A 16,110-nucleotide genomic window follows, 5' to 3' on the forward strand; every position below is an offset into this window, starting at 1 on the left:
TTATTTATATATTTGAAAGGCAGAATAGACATGGTGTAACTTGGCAGTTAAAGTGTAGGTGAGGGACCTGTGTGTGGCACAACACGTTAAGCTGCCATCTGCAGCTCTGGCGTCCCATGTGGGCAACAGTTCGAGTCCCAGCTGCTCCACTTCCAATCCAGCTTCCTGTTAATGCACCTGGGAAAGTATCAGGGGATGAACTAAGTGCTTTGGTTCCAGCACCCACATGGGAGTCTTGGATGAAGCTCCTGGCTCCTGGCTTCAGCCTGACCCAGCTCTGGTTGTTGTGGCCCTTGGGGAGTGAACCAATAGACAGAAGAGTGTCCTCGCTCGCTCTTGCTCTCGCTCTCTGTTTCTCCCTCTCCCACTGTAACTCTGACTTTATTAAATAAATATATAAATGTTCAGAGAAAAAAGTTTAGGTGAGTTGGTACTCTGGAATTCTTGTACCTCTGTAAATTTAACCCTATCTCTTTAACTGTCAGTTTGCTATGCCCACCTTCCCAGGATGCACCTGTTTCATCCAGGTCTGTGGGTCATGCTCATATCCCACCCCGGTTGTGTATCTGATCTGGTGGGTTACCATTCCCATCTTTATAAAAGCAAGTGGAAGGCAGAAGACGGCTCTCTTTGCACTGTGGAATGCACTTGGACATATTATTCTCATTTTCCCTTTTTGTACCATGGACCAGTTTCAGACTAATTTCTTCCATTCTGGCTTACTGTTTTTGGTTTTTCTTTCTCTCACATTTATGGGCAGCTCTTTGGCACACCCGTGTTGAATATTTCTCTGTGTGGAGCAGTCCACACTGGTGCTTGACTGTGCGTTTATTTCCTCACTATTAAATAAACTGTTTCTGTTTGCATATGATACCAGTCTTCACTTAGTGTTTTTACCTCTGTGGAGACAAGAACCTGGATTGGGAATGATATGTTCATTGTCCGTATCAGAATGAGAGAGAGAGAAACGTTTCCTCCCTGGTTCACTCTCCAAATGGCTGCAACGGCCTGCTCTGGGCCCGGAGCCAGAAACTCCATCTGGGTCTCCCACATGGATGTCAGGAGCCTAAACACTTGGGCCATTTCCCGCTACTTTCTCAGGCATATTAGCAGGGAGTTGGATCAGAAATAGAGCAGGCAGGACTCCAACTGGCACTTGAATATGGGAGGCTGGAGTCACAAGAAGCAACTTTAGCCCTCGTTGCCACAGTGCTGGCCCGATTTTCCCAGGTCTTAGAGCTGTGTCCTCTCTCTCATCATGTACACTCCACCCCACGGTTAATTTATCAAACAAGTGACCACAAAGTATAGTCCTGGAGATAAAAATCCTGCCTTTGTCCTGTTCAAAGGTCATTTTCACAAAAGGGAAAATCACATTTCTCATGTAGATAGAAAAATGAACATGTGTTGAAGCATCTTCTCTGCCTGTTAGCAAGGAAACTGGGCAGATGTTCTAGAAAGTTCCAGACGCGATTATAGATGAGGCGCGTGGGGCTGAATGCACAGACGGAAGCCAAGCAGGGTTTTCCACAGGTGGGGAAGGGGCAGCTCCTGCTCCAGGAGAGGACAGAGTTGGCTGCAGCCAAGAGCTGGCTCTGCTGTGCTGTCCCCTAGCTGGGGTCCTACAGCAGCTGCCGTGGGTTTGGAACCAGATTACTCCTCGTGGAGGGATTTCCTCTAGGGTCTACAATGCATTTCTCCACTGTTTTGTTTTCCTTTTATATTCTCCTAAGACTCAACCCGGTCTCCCCAAGGCCCTCTGCCCTATCCTGAGAGCCAAAGACACAGCTAGGACGACCCAGGAGCTGGGCTGGAGGGCTGGGCCCGCCCTGCCTCGCTCTTGCCCCAGATTGTGAGTTGGATGGTTCTTTAGAGATCGTCACCTTGGCCAATCCTTTTGCCGCAGCCTCATGCCTGGAAGGGATCGAGTTGGAGTTATTAATGATTTAGTGAGTAGGGCGTTTAGAGTGTTTGGGGTGGGATCTGAGGTATCCTGAGGCGGCGGTGTAGAACTGTGCTAGTGCTGTTTCTTGAGAAATGGTAAAAATAGCTGCCGATTCCCGGAAGCCTGTGTGTGCCGAGAATTGCAGATGCCTCGAATGTCAGTTACTCTGAGCTCACACGTTGGTCACATTACCCCAGGTTTCCCAGATAAGGACACAAAGCCTTGCAGCTTTCCAAGGGCAAAGAGCGGCAGAGGGACAGAGTGAAATCCAGGCTCTCGGCTCAGCCTGAGGCAGGCACCTGTCTTTTGGCCCACATCACTGTTCTTCCAAGTGAAGGGAAGATGTCTATGATGCACAAACACAAACAAAAACCCTCACTCCATGGTCAAATAAACCTGAGAGCCACTGGGTTCAAGTGTTGGAAAGCACTCTTAGTGCAGGCCTGTGTGTGGCTGCTTGTTCCTGTCTGCATAGGTGGTGCTGATGATTCCTCCCCCCCACTCTTTCCCTCTCTCGCTCGCGCATAGGGGCCGTTCTACTTGCTAGAAATGCAGGATTGCAAGTGATGTCAGGACTCCCTGTCAAGAAGAAGAGAGACCTTTTTTTTTCCCCCATCAACCAAAAAGAAGGGAATGCTGCAAAATCGTCTATCATCTGTAGTTTTATCCACCTAAGTGTTGAAACACAAAGTTTCAACGTGCGGTAAAATGAACTAATGGGTTTTCGGTGGTGCTTCATGAATCACGCAGGTCGCGTATGAAAAGAGGGAACAGTTGGGTGTCTGTCAGCAGCTTCAGGACGAGCAAGGAGATGGCCTGATACGCAGAGTCGACCTGTTACAGGAGATGGCTGCTTGGCGGCTCTTGTCTTGGCGCGAGAATGGATTCACTGTGAGAGTGCTGGTGAGTGAGGCGGCAAAGTTGAACCAGAGAAATACACGTGACAGAGCAGGCGGGCGGCTCAGGTAAGGACCGAGAGCCCACGCCGCACTCAGACTGGAGTTTGTGTGGATGTGAATGTGGGTCCCCCTGTTGCTCTTCCCCTCCCCCGTCTTTGGAGAAATTGTTGGGTGGAGGGCTTTTTGAGTGGAATTCCCCCAGATCCTCCCAGGCCCCATGGGCACAGTGTTAGAGCTGAGAGCCCCCTGAGCTGCCTCCGGGGAGGGCTGGATCCCACCTGACAGGGTTGTTGAACAAGAGCACGACTTCAGAGATGAACTTGCTGGCCAGGCTAGCTTCTGCATTTTCCCTCATTCCACTGCATTTTCGTGGGCCCCTCTTGCAAACATAGGCTGATGTCTACCTTAACAGATCAACTTTGGGTGATTTACCCCTTAAGGGCTAAGGCAGAGACTTCCCCCTCATGCCAGCTAAAACTGGCCTGTGTGGGAATTGGCAGTTCTCTCTCCCTCTGAAGGTCGGATGAACAAGCCAGTCTCAGTGCGGTGATGTGGAACTTTAGCACGAGGGCCTCGTGCAGGATCTCCGTCTACATCAGTGGCCTCCTGGGAGTTTACTAAAGATTTGGCACAGAGTCTGGCACAGGCTAAGCACTCACGAATGCCAGGTGTTACTGCTACTAAACCATAGCAGAGCTGCAGAAATCTTAGTGCTCTGAGTGCTGGTTTCTGCACTAGGCTCTCTGGAGGGCCTGGCTCACCTGGGGTGACTCCGACTCGTGCTCTCCAGGCTCCTGCGTTTGCAGATGCAGCTGCAAACAGCAGCCCCTGGGGATGGCAGGCGCTTCTCTCCGTTCTCAGTCCTAGGCACAGAGCCGTGGGCCCTGCCTACAGGCACTCAGGGATAGGGAAAAGCCAGGGAACCGATGTGGGGAAAGACGTCACTGGACTTAGAGGTCAGAAGTAGTCTGCGGTGAAAGCACATAGCACTGTGAAAATCTAGCTTCTCCCTTTTCTGTAAATGCACGGTGCCGACATCAATGGAATTCTCTGCCTCGTTGGGAATAGGGAGCGAGACCAGGCGCGCGGAAGCTGGCACCTAACACTCCAGCTTCTCCAAGATGTCGATTGCATTTTTGTGCAAATAGCTACGCAGTGTTTATAGCAAAGCCTGCTTCTTGCTAGCTCTTGCTTTATATTTATTTCAGCTCATCAAGGATTTGTTTTCCTGATGGTCAGAGATCAGAGTGCTGCCCCCCCCACCCCCCAGGAAATTCCCCTGGGGAATTCCTGAGGCATCAGGTCTTGAGCCAGCAGGAACTGGCTCATACCATTCTGGAGCCTGCATGAAGTCCCGAGACTCATTGCTGGCCCAGCACTGGGGCTGCAGGGGGAGAGGGAAGGAGAGGCGCTCCCCCACCCCCAGCTGATGCGCTTGTCCCTGAAGTGCTGCTTTCCCAGGATCTGGGAGACAGAGGTGGCTGCCAGGCTGGAGGACTTGCAGGGGTGAGCGTCCATGGCTGATGGTGAAGGGCAGGTTTAGGCGCAGCAGGGGAGGGACAGCACCCCAGGAGGGGTCGCAGAGGGAAAGGAGCAGCACCTGCTAGGCCTCCTCGGGGCAGGAGGGCTCCTGAGCCCGGAACTCTGCCCTGTGCGGCGGCCCTTTCCTTAGCATGATTTCAGAGTCCGCCCTGGCTGTCTGCCCCATGGGCTGGGGGGGAGGCCAGGGCCAGGCATGCTCCCCCCGCCATCTCGCGGTGAACCAGTGACACCGCGTCACCCCACACTGGCTGTGTGCTGGCAGGTGTTCTCACTCATCCCTAGTCCAGGCACCCATTGTAGAGGTTGCAGTCCCTCGGGGTCTGCTGTCCACGTTGGTCAGGCTAGCAAGCCCTGGAAAGCGACAGCGAGTTCCCTGTCCTTGTCCAGGCTCAGTTTCTCATGTTGGACTGGGCCCTGCAAATTGTCCAGCCTGGATAGCATCAAGCAAGATTCGTAGATGGGGCTCCAACAGGGGAACAACCAGCGGCTGCGGGAGATGGGAAGTTTGCAAAAGGTAAAGTTTGGGCTGCCTGGCGCTGGTAGGCCAGGATGCGGGGGAATGCACAGGTGCATGAGAGCTTGGAGGAGCAGTTGTCACACCAGAGGCTGAAATGCATCAAGATAGCATTGACGGCCGGCGCCGCGGCTCAGTAGGCTAATCCTCCGCCTAGCAGCGCTGGCACACCAGGTTTTAGTCCCGGTCGGGGCGCCGGATTCTGTCCCGGTTGCCCCTCTTCCAGGCCAGCTCTCTGCTGTGGCCCGGGAGTGCAGTGGAGGATGGCCCAAGTGCTTGGGCCCTGCACCCCATGGGAGACCAGGAGAGGCACCTGGCTCCTGGCTTTGGATCAGTGTGGTGCGCCGGCCGCAGCGGCCATTGGAGGGTGAACCAACAGCAAAGGAAGACCTTTCTCTCTCTCTGTTTCTCTCTCTCACTGTCCACTCTGCCTGTCAAAACAAACAAACAAACAAACAAACAAAAAAACCGATAGCATTGACAACAGCCTGTGGGCTGTGAGAACAGAAAGCAGGGTTGCGTTTGTGAAGCTTCGGACTGGTTTATCAAGGACTTGGAATCTGTGGTCCTGGGTGCACCTGTGAGACGTCCCCTGTGCCCCCTTTGGGAGCTGGTGTCCCTAGGAGCGGTTCACCATGGCTTCCGCGGGTGACTGTTGTCATGGGATGTTGACCCCAGCAACCCACGTGCTTCCCAGTACCCTTGAGGTCTAATGTCTGCCATTTGTTTCTTCTCAATGATCTCAGAAAGTAGTTGTCTTCTTGAGAGAGTAAATAAATATTTTCCCCTTAAATTAACCACACAATACAGTACAGGCGCCAAGGCAAAGAACTTTGATTCAGAGCAAATTCGACTATCTGCTTCCTTATCTGCCAGCTCTGTGTTTTGAAGATGATTCATATTAGCTAATTTTTCTTTCCCATGTGTCCCAGGCTTGTATTTTACAACACCAGACGGGGATACTAATTAAACTTCAGGGCCCGTTCCAGCAGTGCTTAAACTGAGATTGCTAATGACAGGCCTGGCAGTAATCAATATATCTGCGACACTTGGAATGATTTAAAGCAAACGCCATGGTTACGGCTTGGAATAAAAGCGAATGAGCTCCGTAAATTTAATTTGGAGGAGTTATAACTTGATCACCCAGAAATATATTACACAAGTTTCTTGTATTTCTGACAAAGGCCTGGATGTGCTTCTAGCAAGATCTGTGATTTAACCAGGGGCATTTTATTTACAATGAGGTAAATAATAGGCGGCATCTACCCACTGGCCCAGCTTCAGAAACACCACCCCCAGTGGAAGTGAGGTTTGGGCTCACTCGACATTACGTAGAAACAGTGATTTCCCACTGGATGAATGTTCTTCATCCACGAATTAGAAGTTGAGCCGTTAGCACAGTCATGTGCAGACCAGTCTACACGAGGGATAGTTTTTCTGAAACTGCAAACAACAGCACGCGGCGCCGGCTTCCCGTCATTAGAGAGGGTTTGGTGTGTGTCAGTCTGCAGCATGGGAGGAAGCAACTTGGACCATTTTCCTTCAGTTTCCGTCCACTCTTAACGTGAGGACCATGGCTGCATTTGAAAGAACAGGGAAGCTCTGCTGTCCATGGCTTTCACTCATGCGCTAATATGTATTGTCTGTTGCTTTTCTTGCCACGCAGCCACCCTTGGCAGTGTGTGGCCCCAGATTTAGTGGGTGCTGCCTTACCACAGGACCCAGGTGTGCTCCCTGTCTCCCTCCCCTCTCCCTGCTCCCATCCCACCTATGGGTGCTGTCGCTTTAGAGAACTCTGATTGACACGACCTCTCGACTCTTCGAAGTTGTGGTTTGGAATCTGGAATTAGCACTGGGTCTCTGCCATCAACATCACAGTCGAGCTGCTGGGTGGGGTCTCCTCCCTGCCTCCCTGCAGGCGTCCTCACTGTCTCCCTCTCTCTGAGCCTCCAAGCACCTTCTTCCTCTGGGCTCCTATATCTGCAGTTCCTGTGTCTACAACCGGCCTCCCTCTCCTCTCTGCAAGGCTCTTGCCTCTCTTTCAGTTCTGGGCGGCACCGACCTCCCTACCCTGTCTGAAGCAGACACCCGGTTATATCACCCATTTTAATTCCCTGTCTAGAAGACACGTTCTCTGGCTTATTATTTATTGATATGCTCTTCATCTGTCTCCTCCCACCAGAATGGAAGTTGGGTGAGAACTGTCTTATTCTCTGGACTACCTCCAATGTCTAGAATGGCGTTAAACATCTAGGAGGCCCTCCATAAATATTTATTAAGTGAACAAATTGTCATCTTGGTTTTACTTTAAAAATGCACCTGGTATGGGATGTGCTAAAATAATGTTTTTGGAAGATGATTCTATGTGTATATGAGTGTGTGTATACGTGTGTGTGTGTGTGTGTGTGTGTTTGTGTATGTATAATATATGGGCCTGCAGCAGTTCTTACTAACTTCTCTGTGAAGTATTTCTTTCCTTTTTTTTTTCTTACATTTGCATTGTGTCTAGCTTCAGAGGTTGTTCCTAGCCTTGGTGTGCTGTCAGGGATGAGGAGTGTCAGTCCATGGGCCGTTTAAGGTCTGCAGAGTCATCTGGTCTGTCACCGTCAAGGAATGACAGGCAGGACTTGAAATTCAACAAATCTGTAGCAGGCTGATTTCTAAGTCTATAATTTTTATGTCCTATGAATGATGTTCTAGATAGCTAAATGGCTTCCCACCCTTGTGTTAGATCTTTGGGAGCAAACTGTACTTTCAAGACTTTAAAGATTGCCCTCATATCCTATTTTAGCTGTTGCCTTCCTAGATTTAAGAATTTTGTCTTCCAACTCCCAATTTGTGAATACAAAATAAGTTTATTTCTCAGCTTTGATTATGTCATGTCTTTATCTTTTTATAATTTCTGAAAATATTTTTATATACTCTAGAGACAGAGCAAGCACTCCCATCTGTTGATTGACTCCCTAAATGCCTACCATCAACCACCAGCACTGGACAAGGTCAAAGCCAGGATCTAGGAATCCAATCCAGGTCTCATATAGTTGATGGGCACTCAGCCCCTTGAGCTCTCACATGCTGCTTCCCAGGGTTTGCACTGGCAGCAGAGGGAATTGGAAGCTGGAGCCAGACATTGAACCTAGATGCTCTGCTATGGGATATGACTGTATGAATTGGCATCTCACCCACTACGCCAATTGCCTGCCCCTCTGTCTTGTGTAAGTATTATAATTTTGAACTTGTGTTTTTAGAAGACATGGCTAATTCTCGCTTGCTTTGGTTCAGGTGATTGTCTACATGAGGATTTGTTTCTTTCCTTGAAGACTTTGGTATACAGACTTGCTTCCTTACCATCTCAGTAAATCGCTTTACTCACCATGTACCTGGAGGATGAGTTAAGACGAATGGAAAGATCGTGGAAACGTGATCAGAAAACTTTTCCTGGCAAGACTACTTTGAGCTGTGGTCCTTTGCAGGACGTCGAATGTGTTTGTGGGGAAGGGAAGAGGGTGCTGATAGGGAAAGGCATCTTCCAGTTCATGTGACCATGGAAAGGCGAGCTAGTGATGGCTCAAAGCACTCTGTAGAGTTGGCTTTCATACATAAATCCATTTGGAAAGACACAGATCATTTCTTGAAAATAATAACCATGATTTTCCCTTTCCTCTAGTAAGTCCTCGGTGCCATACCACACCATACGGTGTATAAAATCAGATAAGTTTTTTCAATGTAGCACTTCCCCTGCAACTCTACTCTTCTCCCATATGCCATGCGTTGGTCACATACCGTATATTCCCTTATACAAAGTGTGGTCCATGTCTTGTAGCTTACTGATCTCTGTGTATTCATGGTTTGTGCTTGGGGCTCCTGGGAAGGAAACAGGCATGCTGTGGCTCAAAAGCTCACCGTGGGGGGTGTGGATCCCTAAACTTGCCAGCTAATCCTTTTAAAGATTTTTTGTTATGAACTAGCATAGTGTTTTTTTGTCTCAAGGCACTTTGTGACATTCCCTCTACACCTGTTGGGTCACATTTGCAAAATAGAACCATGGCATAATGCTTTCTAAATATACTGGAGTGCTGTTGATATTGATTGGCCTTGGGGATTGTTCAAGAACAGAGAAGCTGGGCTTTTAACTGGAATTCACACTTATTTGGTGTACGTTTAAATGCTTCACTGAGAATTGATTAAAAGGAAATGGCTTCCCAATGGCAATAGAAGACCAGAAAGTGGGAGTAATGACTTAGCTCTTAATGCACTGGGAACACACTTAGACAGAGTCGCACCCTCAGATGAATTCTGAGTCCTTGTCAGCTGGTTCACTGGCCTTGAGCCATTTGCCCATTATGCACCGTTCTCCCTTTCTAAATAAGGATTCGAATATATTCTGGCATTCACTTAAATCTAACCGCATTTTTATCAAGCTGTGTGTAAATTAATCCAAGATGTGGAGTCAATATCCATTAAACTACTTTAAGAAAAATGGGGTGGTAGGGAGAGTTATGTAGGAAAAGAAGATTAACCATAGATGTATCCAAATAAGACCTTTCTTTGAGGAGGGATTGTATTGCCACAGCTTTGGAAAACATTATATTCCCACCTGATGTATGCTTTAGTGCTGGGAACTGACATTGGCCAAAGGTCGGAAATGGAGTGGTATGAAACAACAAAGAATCACTTTTAGGATAATTAAAACTATTTTGAATTTTTTATTTATCAATCTGGCTTCTAATATAATTTCAGTTAAATGAAAGACATTCACAAAGAATATTAGGCATACATACATAATTTCCTTCTTTCATTCTAGTTTACATGCTGTTGCTTTTAGAGAGTGAAATTTTTATTTCCCAAGGATGGAATCCTAATTGATCTTACAGAAAGAATATTTTGTCCAGCTCTTCACAACTCTAACCTCTGCAGTTACCAGGCCCACCTAAACAAATTGAAAAGCTGACCAAACAAAACTTGGAATCAGTAACGTCTAGCACTGTTTCCTGGCCTGAGAGGGGTCTTTATTTTCCACAGCCCTATCAGAAACCAGCAGTGACTGTAAATAAACAGACTTGGAAACGGTGCAGACTGCCTTAGTAGACCTGTTCCTACAGCATGTTTTCATCTAGAAAATAAACTTGTAAGTGTGACTTGTATATTCATACATGTGTCCGTTTATGTCTTTATTACCTTCTTACAGTCTTTGCTCAATGGGAGATGAACTCGTTTGCCAACAAGAGCTCCCCATTTCAGTGTCAATGAGCTGCATATACCACTCATATTTAAAAAATAGCTGCTGTGAGAGAAATGGTCCTTAGTAACGTTTGCAGCATTGCCATGCAGAGTCAGCATGGTGTAGGCCCTAAGTCACCAGGCCACACAGGAGTGGTGCGCGTTTGCCTTCTGTGTTGGCTGATTTACAAGCCAGCCTGATCGCATTGCGAAACGTGTGAGAATAGGTAAGGTGAGTTATAAGTCACATCCAGATGGGAATGTGGGGCTTTGGGCATAAAAATTTCTGATTGCTCTGCCTCTGGCTGTGTTCCATCTCCTCAAATTGACAAGCTCGCTCCACGCAGGTACTTGATTCATAGTCTAGCAGCTATACAGCCTCAAGTCTCCGTGTTCCGGGTCGTGGCCTCACTGTCCCTTTGGATGTGACTTATGCCCACAGCCATGGAGTAAGTCTTCCACTGGGCTCCACTTGTTCAAAGTATTCTGCAGTCAAGAATCAGTGACAACTCCCAAGCCCAAGCATCTTACAAAGTAGATGGCACACCTTGATTCTAAGTACCAGGCAAAGAGGAACAGAGGCTTGACCAAGGTCACCTGGCGATTCTGGGAGAGAGAGCAAGGGTTAAGACTCTGTAAATGACTCTTGGGGCCCACTCATGAAAACATCCTGTAAAAGAGGTGCCCATTGGTTTTTAGCCCAAATCAGCTGGGTGCCCTGTTACTGTTCATTTCTCACCTATTTCAGGATCAGCTGATTGTACAGAGACTAGCAAATTCGGACCTATTGGTGGCTGGCAAACTGGAATTCAGTTTAATAAATGTAGCTTTTTTTTTTTTTGAAAATTACTTATTAACAAGATGGTGAAAGGGAAAGTATTAAGAGATTCAAATTGAGTGTTAATTTTTTGAGATTTAAAGGGCTCATCAAATGGTCACACCCCAAGAGAACAATATGGTATGGAGAAAAGAAAGGACTGTATCATAGAAGGAATTAAATTTTTCTTCTGGCAGTACCCAAACACTTGGGTTTTCATGTCCGGTAGCTGCGTGCTTTTCCTTGGAATGGCTGCCCAACAAATGTTCAACAATACCATGAAGAGCTACCCTTTGGCTTGTGCCAGTGTTTTTTCTGGTGCTTCTGAATTCCTGCTCTTGTTAGTAAAAGTTTCCTTCTGGTCAAATGCAGAGCAATAGGAAGTTTGCTGACAAAGCTTTGTTATCAACTTTCAATGAATACTTTGACATAAGTTTGTCTCTCTCGCTCTCGCTGTCTCTCTCTCTTTCTCTCTCTCTCTTTTTGGAGCAGTTGGTTGAAAGCCACTAGGGGAAATTCTTTTTTTTTTTTTTTTTTGACAGGCAGAGAGAAAGGTCTTCCTTTGCCGTTGGTTCACCCTCCAATGGCCGCTGCGGCCGGTGCACCGTGCTGATCCGATGGCAGGAGCCAGGTGCTTCTCCTGGTTTCCCATGTGGGTGCAGGGCCCAAGCACCTGGGCCATCCTCCACTGCACTCCCAGGCCACAGCAGAGAGCTGGCCTGGAAGAGGGGCAACCGGGACAGAATCCGGCGCCCCGACCGGGACTAGAACCCGGTGTGCCGGCGCCGCAAGGTGGAGGATTAGCCTATTGAGCTGCGGCGCCGGCACTAGGGGAAATTCTTAAGCTATTTTCTGGTGCTTCTTAATACTTCACAATAAAATGACTACCTCCTGAGCTGCTTTCCTTGAGCTCTAGGAAATATGCTATTTTGAATGTTTATAATGGCACTCATTTCGTGTTTCAAGTCCTCTACTCCCTGCTTCTAGGAACACAGATGTTTGTTGTTTGTTTTTTGTTTTTTGTTGTTTTGAAAGGCAGAGTTAGGGAGAGACAAAGAGAGGTCTTCTGATGTTTGTTTTATGTGCAGAGAATTCTTCCTGCACAAAAAAAAAAAAAAACTCAATTGGCCACCGGCATTCCTTAAGGCTTAAAGTAGCCTCCAGGATTTTGTTGTTTTATTTTTTAATTTACTCTTCTTATTTCAAGGGGCTACCAGTCACTTTCTGTGCTTGCTTGATAATGTATTTGGATGTAGGATGTCACGATTTGTGGGGTATGAATGACAAAGCATGTTTAGGCATGGAGCTTGGATAATAACGTCATGGCTACCGAGGCTGATTGCGCCCTGCCGTTGGAGGAGGGAGCAGGGGAAAAGTTATTCCTTCTTGTTTGCATAAATTATTTAGCATTTAGGATGTAGTAGGTAGGGCCTGGATAAACAGGTAGAGGAACGTTGGTGAAGCCCATAATCCCAGTTGGCAGACCAAGATTTCCAGCACTCATTTGGCACTTAGTTACTTCCTGTCTAATCCCTCTTTTTGTGTCTTGTTCTGCTGGCCACGTTGTAACCTTCTTAGGGGAAAAGGGGATGTCAGACCTCTCTGTCTTAATTGACGGTGATGTGGGATCACTGCTGACCATGGGCCCCAGATATGAAAAATGATGAAAGAAAAGTGGAAGCTTACTTCTCACCTGTTGTGGCAGGGAGGAGGCAAGAGTAGAGGGAAGAAAAAGGATGAGAACATTTTAGTGTCAGCGGCTGTGCTTTGGTAGTTTTAATCCTGTAATCATTTGGGGAAGAAAGGAAACGTGTTGGGATAATGCATCAAGGCTAAGGCTATCATGAGAAATTCAAGAAATGATAAATTTCTATCTGGCATCATCATTTGTTATGTGCAAAATAATACTGGCAAACTAGGTTTGAAAAATCGGAGCCACATCTAAATCATAATTTTTAATATTTGCCTCTCCAATTTGACAATGCTTAAAAGAACCCTTAGTGATAGTCATCTTGCTTTGCTTTCTGTGTCTATATGGCTTTGCTGTGAGAGTCGTAGTCTTTGCTTTCTGTGAGTCATTTGTGAATCCTACATTTTTTTGATAGTTTTGTCATATTAAATATTTTGCCTTTTTAGAGGTATTGAATGGAAGAATAACCAAAGCGTGTTTAAAGTAAGGGTGTTCATGAGAGCCCGAGGTCAGCCAGCATTTGTAAAGGTATCAGACTCCTTTTGTTCTGTTCCCTTGACCTCAATGGAGAGGACCTGGTCTGACGTTTCCTTTGGGATGTGTCATGCACTGTCGCAATGGGCCATTGGCAGCTTGGGATGATGTTTGCCATTGCTCAAGAAATTGAGATCCTCAATAAGTTAGGCATGCTGAGAATCTTGGATAGTATGTGTACACAGTTCTCACAAATAGAATTCCAATTTCATGAAGCTTTCATATCTTTTTAATCTCATCTCCCTATAGGAGAAGGAAGGGGAGTTCATACTCACTTCCTGAAATTTGGAGCCTAAAAATTCTTATCAAATAAGAGGCATCAAGTATAGTGGTCATAATGGTAGTCATTCTAGAAGTAATGTTGATGTAATCTCTTTTTAATAAACAAACTTAATGTTTTGGGATGCTCCAATAGGGAACACTGTCCCCATTTGTTTACACAAAGTCTATTCTTTAAAAATCAATGACTTATTTGTTGGAATAAATGACTTATTTGTTGATCAAGGTTCCTGTTTAAGCTAAGAGGTGTGATTAACTAGACATGTCCATTCTCTGAGAAGCAACAATCAGTTACCAGGTTTGAGATGAACTTGAGGTTCAAATGTGTCTATTGAAGATCCCTGAATCACGGCAGTGTCTGTTTTGGATGGAACAACACGTGGAGAAGTTGATTTAAAATATGGCAGTGTTTTCCATATGATTCCAGAGTAGGGGCAATAACGTGACTTTATTATGTCCCTGGTAGGACTTTGTTACAGGGACGTAAAAATTTGGAATTTAAAACAAAATAAAAACAACTAGGTTATGCATTCATTAGAAAGTGTCCATAGTTTTGCTACGACTATAAAAAGAAACAGCAAACAAATCATAACATCTGGCTCTAATTCTCCATGGAGGTGCATATACACATATAATGTAGTCCAGTATGTTGCAAGTAAAACAGAGGAAAAGTCTTTTGTAACAGCTGGTTACCACAGTATTATAGTTGATAGTTACAGATATTGAGTAAGTCTAAGACTACATACATGGAACAATATTATCTGTAGAATTCAATGAAAAATAAAACCAACAATCCCACTGTACACTACTTTCCCTGGCTTTTTCGCGCTTCTCTCCACTTGTGTTGAGGATGTTGTCACACACAGGTGTGACACACTCTCTCTTTCAACTGCTGGTATCAGGCAGGAACCCTCAGCCAGCACGGATTGAGACCTCTTTGAAAACTGGCAAACAGGTTCTTTTTGCCCCTCTCTTTTTCCAGTTTATAGAACATCAAAAGAAATATCATATGAACACGAAGTAGTTACTACAATAGCCCATTAAAAGTTGACTATATGCAAAAGGAAGAGAATGTTGGAGGCCATACGTATGTGCATCGGCTTTTCTCAAGAAAAAATATCCACATCCTAAGGGCTCTTAAAAATGTAGAAAACTTGCCCTGTTACCACGGGTTTTTAGAACACCTCTAAGCACACACAAAATAAGACAGGTATTACCTACAAATTTCAACCATTGCTTAAACTCTAAAAGCAGTTTTTGTATTATTTTGTTTTGATATAGAAGGGGAAACTTGGCTATAAAGAAATATTAAAAAGTTTTTTTGTGTATGGTGATCAGTCTCAAGAATATTCTGTTGCTTGCCTCCCCAGCTTGTGCTGATATTTTAAGGATGTGCTCAAGAATATGAAGCAGGGTGCTATTGTCCCTTTCCCTCCTCCCTCAGCGTTCCCCCCTCCCTAGCCCATAGCCAAATAAGCCGCCCCTCAAATGAGCCACTCCTTTTTGCTTTCATCAATGGTCTCTGTGAAGTTGGGGTCGTTGTTCATGATGGCAGCATCTGCGCTCTCTGCGGACTCTGCTCCCTTCGCTTCATTGGTGTGGTAGGTGCCCTTGTGACGAAACATGTACCGAATGAGGAAGACCAAGGTGCACAGGATGGTGAAAATCACCACAGCAATGACCCCTGGTGGAGACAGAAGTGCCAGAGGTTAAAAAAAAAAAAACTTAGACTATTCCCCCAACACTTCCTGCCCACTGACCACAGTTCTCTGAAACCTTGCTCTCTATGTAAGACAAACTCCAAGACAACAATGACAAAAATGCAGTCAGACTTCTGTTTCTGGCACGAGTGTATGTAGATGGTAAAATTCCACAAAGTCAGGTAAAGACCAATATTAAGTAGAAAAATTCCCAGAACAACACAGGGCTAGGAGATGTTCACGTTCCAACAGATGATAGTGGAGACTGCATTGAACAACTAGGGCATTCAGTACAGGCTCTAGAAGAGTTGTACTGCAGGTGCTTCGCTAAAACAGGATGAAAGTAAAGGCTACCCTCAATCTACCCCTAAAAAGCTTTAAAATGAGACTAAAAAATATCAAGTGGTGAGAAACTTAATGGCCTGCCAAAGCAAACTTCAGTACTTCTCAAGGAAAGCAATAATACCAAAAAACCCAGTGTAACATTGATAATGTCTGGCATCTAACAAGAAATAACCAAACATGCAAAGAAACAAAGATGGGAAAAATGTCACCCAACTGGAGGGAAAGTCAGTCAATTAGAAGGATATCCAGAAGTGACAGAGATAATGGAATGAGCAGATAAGGACATGAAAATAGCTGCTATAAATATGTTTAGAGATTTGAAGGGAAACAGAATAACAATGGAAGTTTAAAAATGAAACCAAAGAGGACTTGTGAAAAACATTACCGGATGGAACAATACAGATTAGGGCAGGTCTAAGCACATATAATGGATAGAAATCCTCTGATTAGGGGCTGGTGTTGTGGTGTAATAGACAAAGCATGCAATGCCTGTATCCCATGTAGGTGTCAGTTCAAGTCCTGGATGCTCTACTTCCAATCCAGCTCCTTGCTAATGCCCCTGGGAAAGGAGCAGCAGATGGCCCCAGTCCTTGGGTCCCTGCACCCACGTGGGAGAACTGGAGGA

The 16,110-nt window shown here is 45.9% G+C and overlaps 1 protein-coding gene across 1 annotated transcript in view; it reads right to left on the reverse strand.

Annotated features, from left to right (window-relative positions):
- Nucleotides 1-9,575: 9,575 nt before the first annotated feature.
- Nucleotides 9,576-16,110, reverse strand: part of CNTNAP2 (contactin associated protein 2) — a 2,389,242-nt gene continuing 2,382,707 nt past the window's right edge. Inside the window, exon 24 of the mRNA XM_008258071.4 lies at nt 9,576-15,124. Within this exon, the coding sequence (XP_008256293.2) occupies nt 14,925-15,124 (200 nt within the window). The 3' untranslated portion in view covers nt 9,576-14,924. The remainder of the gene's footprint in view (nt 15,125-16,110) is intronic.

The sequence above is a fragment of the Oryctolagus cuniculus genome, chromosome 3, assembly GCF_964237555.1.
Source record: "Oryctolagus cuniculus chromosome 3, mOryCun1.1, whole genome shotgun sequence".
Lineage (NCBI taxonomy): Eukaryota > Metazoa > Chordata > Mammalia > Lagomorpha > Leporidae > Oryctolagus > Oryctolagus cuniculus.